This window comes from Gadus morhua, unplaced genomic scaffold (assembly GCF_902167405.1).
Source record: "Gadus morhua unplaced genomic scaffold, gadMor3.0, whole genome shotgun sequence".
In the NCBI taxonomy this organism is placed as follows: Eukaryota; Metazoa; Chordata; class Actinopteri; order Gadiformes; family Gadidae; genus Gadus; species Gadus morhua.
The window spans coordinates 186,551-200,784 of record NW_021964150.1 but is presented as its reverse complement, the minus strand read 5'-3'; the positions used below and the strand labels follow the sequence as shown (position 1 = coordinate 200,784).

Below are 14,234 nucleotides of genomic sequence, written 5' to 3'. Positions count from 1 at the left end.
GGAGCAGAGGTGGAGAGCCAAGCTTAAGACCCTCCCCCCCTTGGGCCTGAACATCAGGGAGTGGGGGCCGCACTGGGACGCTGCTGGGGGCGCTGGGGGGTCCTGGGACTCCTCCTGGGGGGTTCCCTGCATGGCGTCAGGTCGACTGTGCGTTTTAATATGTTACACGTTTTTATCCTTACTGTTGATCCTTCACATCATGATCTATTGAGGCCTTCCACCTCTTTCACTCTTCCTTTTATTCTGTTGGAGGCTTCTTTTATGTGAAGGATGGTATGAATGTGTGAATGGTTTCACTAAGCCTTATTTATCTTGATTTCATGTACCCATTTATTTACTCAGTTTTATCTATTTTGCACATTATCTGCCAGCACTTATTTGTGTGTTTTTAATACTTCCTGCATGCTTTTGCCATGTTTATGTGTATTTTTATGTCTGTGCATTTTTTTAATTAAAAGGTATCCTACATTCTTCACCCATGTGTTCTTCTGAGATCACAATGTGCTCCTTTTTATTCCCATATTTTGTATTTATGCGCATGATTGACTGTTTATGAGAGGATGTGTATGGATGTGTGCGTACTTTGCTATGAAATCGTTGTCTGTAGCCCTTCTCTGATCTCTGATGGAGGATACATGAAGGAGGCTGAGCAGTTCAGAGGTTATCTTTAATGGATTACCAAACAGAGCCACCCTCATCTCCAGGATTAAAGACGTGTCTTCCAGGACTGTAGAAAGACGCATGACTGATATGGATGAAAACGTACGAAACCAGTAGACTCCTGTTCAGAGGAGCCGAACCGTTCAGACAGGTTTACTTCCATAGATGACGGCATTTTAACTATCTTCACATTGCTATCATCGGAATGATAATAATTAATAATATAATCATTATATTTCATAATAATATATTTATCCTCCTACACATTCACCGAGCGAAGATTATGACGGTAAAATGCACATTTCTCGCTAGAAATGTTTACATAAACACTTTTAATGGCGTTACTATACTAACCCAAATTATCATATTTTCCACCCAGAATAAAAAGTATGTCCGCCATATTCACAGAAAAAAAATCTAAAATTATCCAATAGGAAAGATGCTCCCAGCGTCTATTAGAGCCGTAGTCGGGTTAAAACAGGAGTGAATGGGCTGCTGGAGCACCCGCTCTGAACGCCAAACATCGCCGGGGATGGCGTTACATTGTAGTGAGTTGAACCCCCTCTCCGTCTGCAGAATACTCAGAAGGGCACCTTTACCGTCAGTGACAGACGCTAAGGTGCCCTTGACAACAGTTGGAATTTGAAGTGAGACTGTGTCGGTTATCCCCGAGTGTCTGACAGTTTATTCCCGAGTGTCTGACAGTTTATCCCCGAGTTTCTGACAGTTTATTATTATTGTTATTGTGTGTGTGTATAAGTGACATATTTGTTAGCATTGTTTTTTTGGAATAATTATGCAACAGACTAACGATGTCAGTGATGATATGATACACTGATCGTTTAAAACAGCCCTTATGGAACGTGACCACATCTTTACTTTCTGTCTCCAGAGAGAGAGACCCGAGTCTCCAAGCAGTCAAATCTCAAGTAGGTCAAGTCCAGTCTCCCAGCAGGGAGTCAGAGTCCAGTCTCCCAGCAGGGAGTCAGAGTCCAGTCTCACAGCAGGGAGTCTGAGTCCAGTCTCACAGGTCCAGCTCTGCTTTCACACATATTATTTCAGATTCATAATGACTTTTTTTTAATTAATTCAGCAATAAGAATGTTATTTTATCCCTAGAATGTGAACTATTCTAATGTTCAGACTGGACAGTCCCTGTGTCTCTTTAATAACCTGCTCAGGGTTGTTGGCCGAATTCTGCTCTGTTGACAAGTGATTGATGAGGACGCATTGACTCTGTGGGCAGCTATGGGATTAACACATTATTACCCAGCATACATTTGGAGGCGATACGCCTGCGTCTGTATGTTTTAACGTTAACTGTTAGTGTGCAAATAAAACAACTGTTCTTTCAACACAAAGTTTGAAAAATCTTTATTTATTTAATTGTTTGGTTGCAATCTCATTCTCCACCTAAAACAGCTGCATAATAACATCTGTAATGTATTTGTAAGTATAAATTGGTTACTTTATAAACCAACTGTAGATTACATGGAGAATTATCCACCCGCAACAGCAAAAGCTGTATAATAACATCTGTAAATATCAGTAACAGTACATTAGTTACTTTATAAACCAACTGTAGATTATAAAGCATTATCTCAAACAGCAACATTTATACATAATACTGTACACCAGTTGTAGGCCCATCCTGCCCCGCCTTCCTCTGCTCTCATCTCCTCCACTAGAGGGCAGTCACGGCCTGTGAATGCAGAGTGACAGTAGGAGGGGTTATCTCCTCTGAGCCATAAAGTGGGAGGGGCTATCTCCTCTGAGCCATAAAGTGGGAGGGGTTATCTCCTCTGAGCCATAAAGTGGGAGGGGTTATCTCCTCGGATCCATAAAGTGGGAGGGGCTATCTCCTCTGAGCCATAAAGTGGGAGGGGTTATCTCCTCTGAGCCATAAAGTGGGAGGGGTTATCTCCTCGGATCCATAAAGTGGGAGGGGTTATCTCCTCTGAGCCATAAAGCGGGAGGGTCTATCTCCTCTGAGCCATAAAGTGGGAGGGGCTATCCCCTCTGAGCCATAGAGTGGGAGGGGTTATCTCCTCTGAGCCACAAAGTGGGAGGGGCTATCTCCTCTGAGCCATAGAGTGGGAGGGGTTATCTCCTCTGAGCCATACAGTGGGAGGGGTTATCTCCTCTGAGCCATACAGTGGGAGGGGTTATCTCCTCTGAGCCATACAGTGGGAGGGGTTATCTCCTCTGAGCCATAAAGTGGGAGGGGTTATCTCCTCTGAGTCATAGCTGCTCATGTTAAAATGGGGCGTCTTTATGAGATCTTATTTTGTGGCATTGTTGTCGCTCATGAACGCTTCAAATTCACATATCATTGCGGCCCTGGCCAAGGCGACTCTTGACCAATAGTGTATGAATGGAGTTTGTTTATTCTTTCTAAGTCATTAGTACTGATATCAAATAAATCCCGTGGTCGTCTGAAAGAGAAAGTGACTCTTTCCTCCGCGTGGGTTCAGACGAGGCGACGCGGGCTGGATATCGGTTTACCAGACTGAACATTTATCAATTACTGCTGAAGTCTAATGTGACAGGATATATACACACTGTAGGTCCTCTTGTACCAGGAAACTACGTAGATGGGGTCTGTGTGTGTGTGTGTGTGTGTGTGTGTGTGTGTGTGTGTGTGTGTGTGTGTGTCTGTGTGTGTGTGTGTGTGTGTGTGTGTGTGTGTGTGTGTGTGTGTGTGTGTGTGTGTGCGCGAGGGAGGGAGAGAGGGAGAGAGAGAGAGAGAAGGGGAGAGTGCGTGTATGTGCAGTGTGGGTATGTTTGTTTTGTGCCACAGGAGTCAGGAGACAAGATGGAGGCAATTTACAATACGGTTCATTACACGCAACACAACTAGGGCTGCAACTAACGATTATTTTAATAATCGATTAATCTGTCAATTATTTTTTCGATTAATCGATGAATCGGATAGAAAAAAATTTAAATTAAAAAATAGGAATTGACGCATCTTTATTCAAAAACTGAACATCACTTCAAATTCACAATGCAGACTGAAGTGTAAAAACACCAGGTTATTGCTCCAACGTCCTGGAACTATTAAAAGTAATATCAAATAATAAAAAGATTAAAAAACATAACTGGGATAACACAAAAAAAAACATACAATGTATGATATACTTTTATATGTATATAAGGGATGTCCATAGCCTGGCTCCGCCCGCCTAAGTACTTCCGCTCAATTTGAATTTCCCTTCAGTACTAGGTCTGGACCTGCTGTATGTAATTTGGTTTTCTTGTGCCGCCACAGCGGCCACCAATCAGCGAACAGAGGGCGTGTCTGAGAACAATGACGATGAAGTCGTACGCCAGTTTGAGTTGTTGTTGTAGGTCGGTAGTTGATTTACAATGTGCAATTTTTCCCTGATAAATTAAATTCGACGAACAAAACCTGCAGCTGTCGTTGACGGACATTTCCGTGCAGACGCGCAAGGTGTTTGGTCTGTGTACAACCTGCGCGTGATTCCCGGCGCATGACATACGTCACAACCAAACGTTAGCGATTGGTTATGGCAGATCCAGAGTGGCACTGGGCAGATCCAATCATTTTAGACTTCAACAGACACCCGCCTTCAAGTGAGTTAACGTTTGTCAATTGATTAGGTCCAGACTCTCTGTACAAATGAAATGAAATGAAGTGAAGTACGAGAGTCTGGTAGAACCAGGCTAGGATGTCCATGGTTAACCAGTCAAACCTATTGATGCCATTTTCGAGACTCCTTGAAATATAACTTTTAATATTGCTTTAATTGCTGATAAGATGATGATAGTTCAAGATAGGACATTAAACAGGTCATAATTCTATCTTTACTATCTATTTTATATTACTGGGAAAACAAGTTTTCACCAAAATCTCTATTATTATTTATTTTTTTCTGCTGCATTTGAACGCATCAAACATATTACTGAGCCGACCTGAACACATCACATTTGACACTTTTTGTGACCATAGGTTCGTTTTTTTTTAAGCTAAATAGCTCTATATCCTGCCGATTTTAACATGGATTTAAAAACTGCAATACTATTTTTGACTGACGGGACTTTCTACACCGTCCGGTTGTGTGATTACTACCGCTGCTTTGAATGACTTGATGCACGCGGTGCCGACTCCGAACCCGTCTGCACAACGTCTGCAGCAGCAGCAGCTGACAGAGTTTTCGGCTGGACTAGACGGATACTGAGTTGAAGGAGTTTTTTTAACCCAAAGACAGTGAAGGTACAACACTTTTATGTAGGCCTACAGTCCAGTTTTAAGATTTGACCAAAATACAAGCTGTGGTCGCTCACACTGCTCGCTGTGGGCGTGCATGAACCGTGAACCAACCTGTTGGCGGCTGGCTGTAAACAGTGCTGCGCCTATGAGTAACTTATTAATCGCGCGACACAACGAATCGACGACCAAATTCGTTGCCAACGCATTCAGTAATCGATTTTTATCGATATTATCGATTCGTTGTTGCAGCCCTAAACACAACATTGTAAAATAATCTTGTATCTTTAAAACATGTTAATCTATTACTGTGATGAAGTACTGTTAAAATATAACTATTAATCTATTACTGTGATGAAGTTCCGTTAATTTATGAATGTTAATCTATTACAGTGATGAAGTACTGTTAACATATGACTGTTAATCTATTACTGAGATGGATTATTTTTAAAGTATTACAATTACTGTGATAAAGTAGGCTGCTGATAATATATAACTTTTAACATATGACTCTGAATAAGTATTGTAAAGTGGTAAAGTACTGACTGTGGTCAGAGGTTGGGCCTCAGGAGCCGGATTCTGCCCCTCAGTGTTCTCAGAGCAGCTGTCAGAAGAACCTGGGATGTAGCAGAATGGGAGGAGGTGAGGTCATGAGCTAGATGGATCTAGATCTATAGAGCTGTATAGTCCAGTGAGCTAGATGTATCTAGATCTAAAGAGCTGTATAGTCCACTGAGCTAGATGTATCTAGATCTATAGAGCTGTAGTCAGTGAGATAGATGTATCTAGATCTATAGAGCTGTATAGTCCAGTGAGCTAGATGGATCTAGATCTATAGAGCTAGATGTATCTAGATCTATAGAGCTGTATAGTCCAGTGAGCTAGATGTATCTAGATCTATAGAGCTGTATAGTCCAGTGAGATAGATGTATCTAAATCTATAGAGCTGTATAGTCCAGTGAGCTGGATGGATCTAGATCTATAGAGCTGTATGGTCCAGTGAGCTAGATGTATCTAGATCTATAGAGCTGTATAGTCCAGTGAGCTAGATAGATCTAGATCTATAGAGCTGTATAGTCCACTGAGCTAGATGGTTCTAGATCTATAGAGCTGTATAGTCCAGTGAGCTACATGGATCAAGATCTATAGAGCTGTATAGTCCACTGAGATAGATGTATCTAGATCTATAGAGCTGTATAGTCCAGTGAGATAGATGTATCTAGATGTTTCTAAATCTACAGAGCTGTATAGTCCAATGAGATAGACAAGTCTCCAAGGTCTCTGTATTGGTAGTATCATTAATCATAAGAGCAGAATTGCAATAAAACATATTTTACTCACCAACTGGTTTGTGACGCTTGTCTGAATCTAAGGATCAATAGAAATGATTAGTGTTGTATCAGTGGTGAATATCCTCATGTTATTATACTTTCATATTCTTAATGCCACAACATCTCTGTGGACATTGGAGAAGGTTCATCATTCAGAGGTGGAGAGGTTTCTACCACCAGACCTCCAGTGTATGAAGACAACCAATCAGATTCTAGGAAGGGGACAGGAAGTAAGAGCAGGTGGAGATCAGGTGTTTGTCCTCCTGGAGAGTTTGATCCACTCACCGTTCCTCTTCTGGTACACAAAGACTCCAACAACAGCAGCAGCAACAACCACAGCAGCAACAGCGACACCAACGAGGATGAAAACAAGGAGGTGACTCTTGCCTTGAAGGTAAATCAAGAAAATAAAATCAGGTGTGTAATAATAGATGTTATTACAGACCCTCCCCGTCCAACCCTCCATCATTGAACCCCAGGTCTACGGTCACGTGATGCTACACAACGTCAGTGTAACTATTCCTCTAAAATGTGTTCTGGAGCTCAGGGTCACTCAGGGACTGATCTGAGCCTAGCCCTATTCATGGAACTCATTTACCCACAATCCACCAACTCCATCCCCTCCAACACCAGTCTTACCCCCGTTGGTCCTGATGAGGGCGGGGTCCAGGGGGGTGGAGATGTCCTCGATGCCTTTCAGCTGGACCACACACTCGTACCTCCCCCAGTCCTCTTGTGGGACGGCCGTGAGGTCCAGGTCCACGCTGACCTGGAAGGTCCCGTCGTGGTTGGGGAGGACCTCCCCGGGGTCCACCTGCTCATGGAGCTCCTGGCCGTCTCTCCTCCAGAACACCACCACCCTGTCAGGGTAGAAGCCTGTAGCATGGCACACCACTGGGGAGGAGGGGCTCCTCTGGAGCAGAGACACCCGCGGACGCTCTGGAGAGAGAGGGGGGGGGGGAGAGAGAGGGGTGGGGGGAGAGAGTGGGGGGAGGGAGAGGGGGAGGGGGGAGGGGGAGGGAGAGGGGGATGGGGGAGGGAGAGAGAGAGAGACAGAGACAGAGTCCGGTCGTCTGTCTGTGGTTTCTTTCTACAACCGACACAGAGCCCCCCCCCCCCCCTCAACCAAAACCCAGGGAGGAGGTCCCAGAATAATATCAGAAAAACATTTGTTGCTCTATTTTTAATTTCTGATTAATATCTTATTATTCTTAAGGCACTGATGGAAGCATTAATCACTAATAAAACAAGAAATCATCGGCTGAACACACGAGAACATTCAGTTGGATCCACTGAGTTGTTTATTGCAATTATGCTTCACTAACAAATGAGACAGAAAAATAGTCCCTTACATGTACACAATAAACACAAGGACTAAAACAATAGAAGCAGCAGACTTTACAAATCATCAACAGGTGTGCACGTATCTTTAATAACTGAACATGTTCTGCAGCCACTTGGTTCCAAACAGAACCCAAAAAAATCAAGATTCAGCCTAAAGTAATTCACAACATGCAACATTATCCCATAGACCACTTGGTTATTAAGAATAAAACATAAAATCTGCTTTAAATCAGGTTGTAAATCAGGATTATGACAACAATTATGATATAAGAGCCCTTAAGACCAAAACTGGTGAAGTCTGAAAATATACAAAGATGAACCATCAATAGGTATTTTATATACATTACAAATAATAAACGTTCTTATCTAACGTATTTTCATGGTTTATCATGCTATACTTTAAAGAACAGACAGACAGACAGACAGACAGACAGACACAATGTAATTGTGTGTAAACACAGACACTGAGTCATCAGTCCTCTCTGTGCGTGCGTGCGTGCGTGTGTGTGTGTGTGTGTCCTCCTCCCCCCGCGCCCGTTTGCTTTTTCTACAACCGACGCCGCCCCCCCCCCCCCCCTCTACCGCGGAGGGATCACAGAGACACTGCTCCCCAGCCCCCCTACCCAGAGCCCCGGGAGGAGGTCCTCCTGGGTGAAGGAGGACCAGAAGGTGTGGATGTGTGTCAGTGTGTCTGAGGACCCTCCTCCACCTGGGGACACTCTGTAGAAGGACAGAGAGCCAGCAGGCCGGTCCAGATACACTCCTACTCTGGAGGAGCCAGCGGGGGGGAGACGGAGGGCTGGTCCTCTACCGTTGTACCAGGCAGAGTAACCAGCATCAGAACAATAAAGACACCAGGACTTGTTGTTCCATCCAAGCCCGCTGTCATGACCCCCTCCTCTCCTGGTGATTCCTCTGTATGTCACTCCTATACCAACCCGTCCTTCCCTCTCTACCTCCCAGTAACAGCGGCCAGTCAGAGCCTCTCTACCCAACACCTGGGGCCGGGAGTCAAATCTGTCTGGGTGATCCGGATACGACTGGTCCACAACCCGCGTCACCTTCCTGTTGTCCTCAGACAGAGAGAGTCGTCTGTGGGCCGTGTTGGGGTCCAGTGTGAGGTCACAGGCATCTGAGGGAGAACCAGACATGATGAGCTGCTGAACCGCTCTTCATCCTCCTCATCATCACCAGTACTGTTCTCCTGCGCTCTGTGTACATATACATAGATATGAACACATACATACATATACATATGTACACATTCATAGATACACACACCCCAACAACAACGTTATGAAAACAACAACAATATTATGAACAGATCAACAACAAACATCTCTCCTTGGATCCAGGCTGCTCTTCTTCTTTTATTCTCTTCAGACTCTTTTTGTGATCGCTCTCTCTTCTTCCTTCAGCCCCACCCCCCCCCCCCCCCCCTCCATCCCTCTCCCCCTCAAAGCCCCTCCCCCCCTCATCCTACTCCCCCCCCTCCAGCCCCTCACCCCCTCATCACACTCTCCCCCTCAGCCCATCCCCTCCTCATCCCTCTCCCCCCTCCAGGCCCGCTCCCCCCCTCAGCCCTCGCTCCCCCTCAAGCCCCCTCCCCCGCCTCAGCCCCTCTCCCCCCTCAGTCCCCTCCCCCTCACCAACCCCCTCCCTCTCTCTACCCCCCCATCAGCCCCCTTCACCCCCCCTCCTCTCCTCCCCCTACACCAACCCCCCCTCAGCCCGGTCACACCCCCTCCCCCTATCCCTCAGCACCCTTCATCCCCCCCCCTTCCCCCTCTCCCCCATCATCCCGGTTCCACCCCCCCCCCATATCAGCCCCCCCTCCAGCCCGCGTCACCCACCCCCCACCCCCCCATAGTCCCCTCCCCCCTCAGGCCCGTTTGCCCCCCCCCCCCCCCCCCCCCCTATTCCTCCCCCTCAGCCCGGTTGCCCCCCCCTGAATTTAACAATGTAATACCTGCTGGGTTTTATACAAGTAGGTTTAACTGTGATGGTCGACAGTATTAATATACGGAAGATACATGAGGTCAGCCATCATCTTCATTTCCAGTAGGATGTGACTTCACTTCCTGCTGTGTGGATGGACTTCCCGTCTCAATAGTGAGTGTGTGATGTGATGAATCAAACAGACACTTACACTTCTTTAGAGCTGGTTTCAGCCTCCACACTCCACCGTGCTCCACACTGGGGGGGAAACAAAGTGAGAGCAGCATGTTGAAACATTCACCTTCATCATCTGCCGTCTCATCACGTTCTACACAACATGAGTGACAGCTGCCTCTTCAAACCACTTCATCTAGCAGCGACATGAATCCTAGTAGGAGACTTTGTCCCTGAGTGGTGAGCTGTCCTCTCCATACCTGAGAGTGTCCAGTCTCCAGCGTGGATCCTCCAGTCCAGCAGAGAGCAGCGCAGCTCCAGAGTCTCCTGGGTGATTGTAGCTCAGGTCCAGCGCCCTCAGATGGGAGGGGTTGGAGCTCAGAGCTGAGGCCAGTGAAGCACAGCCTTCCTGTGTGACCAGGCAGCCAGACAAGCTACACACACACACACACACACACACACACACACACACACACACACACACACACACACACACACACACACACACACACACACACACACACACACACACACACACGTGTAAAATCCTGTGTTTTTCCGGTCTGCCAAACACTTAGTGAACGTCCTACTCCAAACACAGGTGGCGTTGCCTTGATGACGTAGAAGGTCCTTTTATGAAGCACTTCCTGGTCCATTGAAGGGACCATATTTGAGGATAAAGAATTAGCAATTAAGATAATGAGTACTGGATATTAGGGGGTTACAAAAAAATGTAAACGTTTACACGACCCCTACTTTTTCGTGTACACGGTTAACCGTTTCTTTATTAATTAATGGACCGCAGTCGCGCTATAGGGGGATTATTTGTTTATCGATGCGCGAGCAGAATGATCGCAAAAAATAACTTTTGTTTGACCGGTTGCCGTGGTTATCTCCATGTGGTTCATTTGCAGTTGCGGTGTTAATTAGGATGTTTTCAGCTTACTGTTACATTAAACTGTAATAAGAAAACGCGGTTATATGCTAGTATAGACCCTATAGTATCGGTGGTATAAAGGCTGGGACGGATTTCAAATTATAAATATGTACACTTTATGTTGAAAGTATAGACCGTCGCTATTCCCATTGAGACGAATGGTGCGGTGATTATTCTTCAAAACGAGAGCTGGTAAATTGGGAAAAATGAATTAAACTGTAATCAGACAACGCGGTTATATGCTATAGACCAGTGGTTCTCAACCTTTTTGGAGCAAACCTGACCTTACCCTGATCCTCTGGGCCCCCCCCCCCCCCCCCCCCCTATCATTTATTTTTAATAAACTAACAACCCCACTCACACTCGTGTTATATTGCTTAAAGCTATTAATGCATCGTTTTTCATTGATTTTGCGGTGGTCACTAATAGCAATGAATGCCCTCTGAGTCGGTTTTGGTGAAAAAATATTAAAATAGTCATGACATGCAAATGTCTCACTTCTGATTGGCTAACGGCACTGTCCATCACTGTAATAAACCCAATTAAACTTCCAGAGCGACGAGAGAGAGAGACTAGAGGGACAGAGACACAGAGACGACAGACAGAGACAGAGACAGACGAGACAGAGACAGAGAGACAGAGAGAGAGAGAGAGAGAGAGAGAGGCCTCGTCTCCCGTCATCCTTGACCGGGACCACGGCACTCCCGCGACTCCCGCCGTGCCCCGTGAACGAATGAATGAATGGCCCGGGTACCAAGGATACCGTGGCCAGGGCAACTTGGGCCCCACGAAAACAGATTGCGCACAGAGGGGGGGGGGTTGTGTTATGTTACGCAGGGGTTACCAATTTGTTGATATTTTCATCTAGTGTTGAACAGTGCACAATGAACAGTGAAGGTAACAAACTCTTAAAAATGAACTTGAATTTGAACAAGTGAAAAATTAACTAATAATATATAATAATATATTGAACTAAACTTGAAGTAACATCTATCAAGTGTAAACATGCACAATATGTCAGTTTGGCGCGTTTGTGAGGCCACAGAATAGGCTACAATTAATTTTAATCAGTGGGAGCCCTGTGCTTGTTTCCCTGCAACAAGAAGGTTCCATCTGGAGGTGATGGAAGACAGTGTTTGTAATGTCTAATCGATTGCAGAATTTTGTTTTAGTTGCAGTCATTGCGGAAAACCCGGCCTCTCATCGGTACGTGGTGGGAAATGGAAGCAACGTTATCAGCGCTTTTACGGATATCTCGGGATAATCCGCTTTGGTTTTGATCCAAAAACCCGCCAGAGAGGTTTACTCAAACACACTTTTACAATCACCATCATTTGCTATTTCGATCAATTGATCTTCCTCCTGCACGACAAGTGGTTCGGGACATTGACAAATGGGTTGCGGATCCACTCATTTGTTCGCCGTGGAACTTTGGAGGATGGGAAGTGAGGTTCGAATTCATTTGAAAGCGAACAAGGTGATCGCGCACCAGCTGCGAGAGAATGGGCCCTGCCTCAGTCTCTCCCAAAATCCCCAATAATGTTTGGAACATATCGAATACTCCCCTGTCCACTCGTTATCCCCACTAATCATGCTTGGCTTTAAATGCAGCAATTTTATCTGCGAGTTTAAAGACAGTCGTTATTCTTATGATTTACTAACCAGTTACACATGTACACGTGTACCCGTGCACACCCCCACTGGATATATTAAGCTTTAAAACACGTTTTTTTTATATCTTTCCAGAGACCCTCTAAAATGTTTCTGTTGAGGCTTTCAGGGGGTCTGAGGTGTCCAACTAGGGGTAACACCCTCCAAAGACCCCCTGCACTAAACTATCACCGTCCCGTATACGGGGGACAGTGGGGGGGCAATATAATTATATTCTGAGCTCATTTTTATTTTTATAATTGATAGGTTGCAGGCATATGGATGTATTACAATATCCACCTAATCAAAAGGTGTTAAATCTCCAATGATACAAAATCACGGATGTGGTCATCACAGGTACTGAGTTATAAGCTGAGTTATATAACCGTCCTCTGATGTGGAACTTGTGGTGGAACTGTTTGACCATTGAGTAAAACTGACCTGAGAGTTTCCAGTCTACAGTGTGGACTCCCCAGTCCAGCAGAGAGCAGCTTCACTCCTGAATCCTGCAGATCGTTGGAACTCACGTCCAGCTCTCTCAGACTACAGGAGTTGGAGCTGAGAACTGAGGCCAGAGCTTCACAGCATCTCTCTGACAGATGACAGCCATTCAGCCTGCACACACATAACACAATATGTTAGGGACTGTGATTAGAATGACCCACATCTTTTACTTTAAATTTAATGGAGGATTTTTCACTTTTTTTCAGGAGCACTCGTGCCCCCAAGTTAAAAAATGTAGGAGCACAATAGGTTTTTGTTTAGAACATTTATCAGCCTGCAGAAATTGCACACACCAACAGCACCAATTTACTAAAGCAAAATTAAGACTAATAAATAGGGAGATGACATTTAGGCTACACAAAACAGCACCAATTTCGGCTTCCACCGTACCAGGGTTATTGGGCTGGGACTGGGTTCGATTTATATAGAAATCGGGACAGCGAGAATGCCTAGTGGACTCGATGCGTTTCACCACAGCATCGCGTATCAGATTAGGGTTCCCCGTTATAAACAGAGAGGAGCCTGCCATTGCCGATGGGGCTTCCTTACAAAATGTACAGACTTGGCATCATAAACTAGCCACCCGAAATCCTTCAACCAGTCGGGGAATGAATTTGTAGACTTTATCGACTACAGTAACAGCATTAACTTTCTCCACGCAGTCTATTCATAATATTGTAATGACCACGGAAAAGGCAGTGAATGAAGTATGATTAGACAGCGATTTAGATATTAAACCGTTGGGACACACAAGACTGGTAACTAGGGGTGTAAATCTCTGGTTTCATCACGATACGATATTATATCGATTCATTGGACAACGATACGATATTTGCCGATATCAAAAGTCTGCCGCGATACGATTTCGATTCAGGGCATGCGATCGATATGAGACGATATCATATGCCCATTTAACACAACCTCTTACAATCACATCAACTTAATTATAATTTCATCATTTTATTTCTTTGCTCTTCCGGATATTTAAAACAAAAAAATAAATTTTTAATACAAATAATAAAGTGCCACATAATTGCATTTAAGTGCCAAAGGTTTTTTATGGCTTAAATTAAAGAGCCTGTAATGATCTTTCATTTTGAACGTTGATCATTCCCAACCTATCTGTGCGGATAGTTTTCTTCTAAAAACAAAACATCCCTCGGAATCATCTTGGCTGATAAGATACGCCGTCCGTGTTGCCAGATTGGGCACATTTTTCAGCCTGATTTGGCTACTTTTAATCACTTCAGGCTGGAAAAACGGGATATATGCCCAATCTGGCAACACAAACCGAAACTAGACATCCTCGCGCTCACACATGTGCTCGCTGTTGCCTCGTTTAACCGGTGAATGGATACGAGTGGCTTGGCGCTTTGCGCAGAAATAGTTTCACAAACACCCGCGAAAGGTGATATAATAATAAAAGGGTGTAATACTGCGATATGCATCGATGTTTGGCCGTTGC

At 44.9% G+C, this 14,234-nt stretch overlaps 1 protein-coding gene across 1 annotated transcript; it reads right to left on the bottom strand.

Annotated features, from left to right (window-relative positions):
• Positions 1 to 2,019: 2,019 nt before the first annotated feature.
• On the bottom strand, positions 2,020 to 7,129 carry LOC115539365 (class I histocompatibility antigen, Gogo-C*0101/C*0102 alpha chain-like; the record flags this gene model as incomplete). Its single annotated transcript, XM_030350398.1, has 5 exons — positions 2,020 to 2,362; positions 5,438 to 5,508; positions 6,233 to 6,259; positions 6,508 to 6,609; positions 6,862 to 7,129. Coding segments are annotated over 5 exons (486 nt in total), but the record flags the coding sequence as incomplete, so codon positions are not given.
• Positions 7,130 to 14,234: the final 7,105 nt, after the last annotated feature.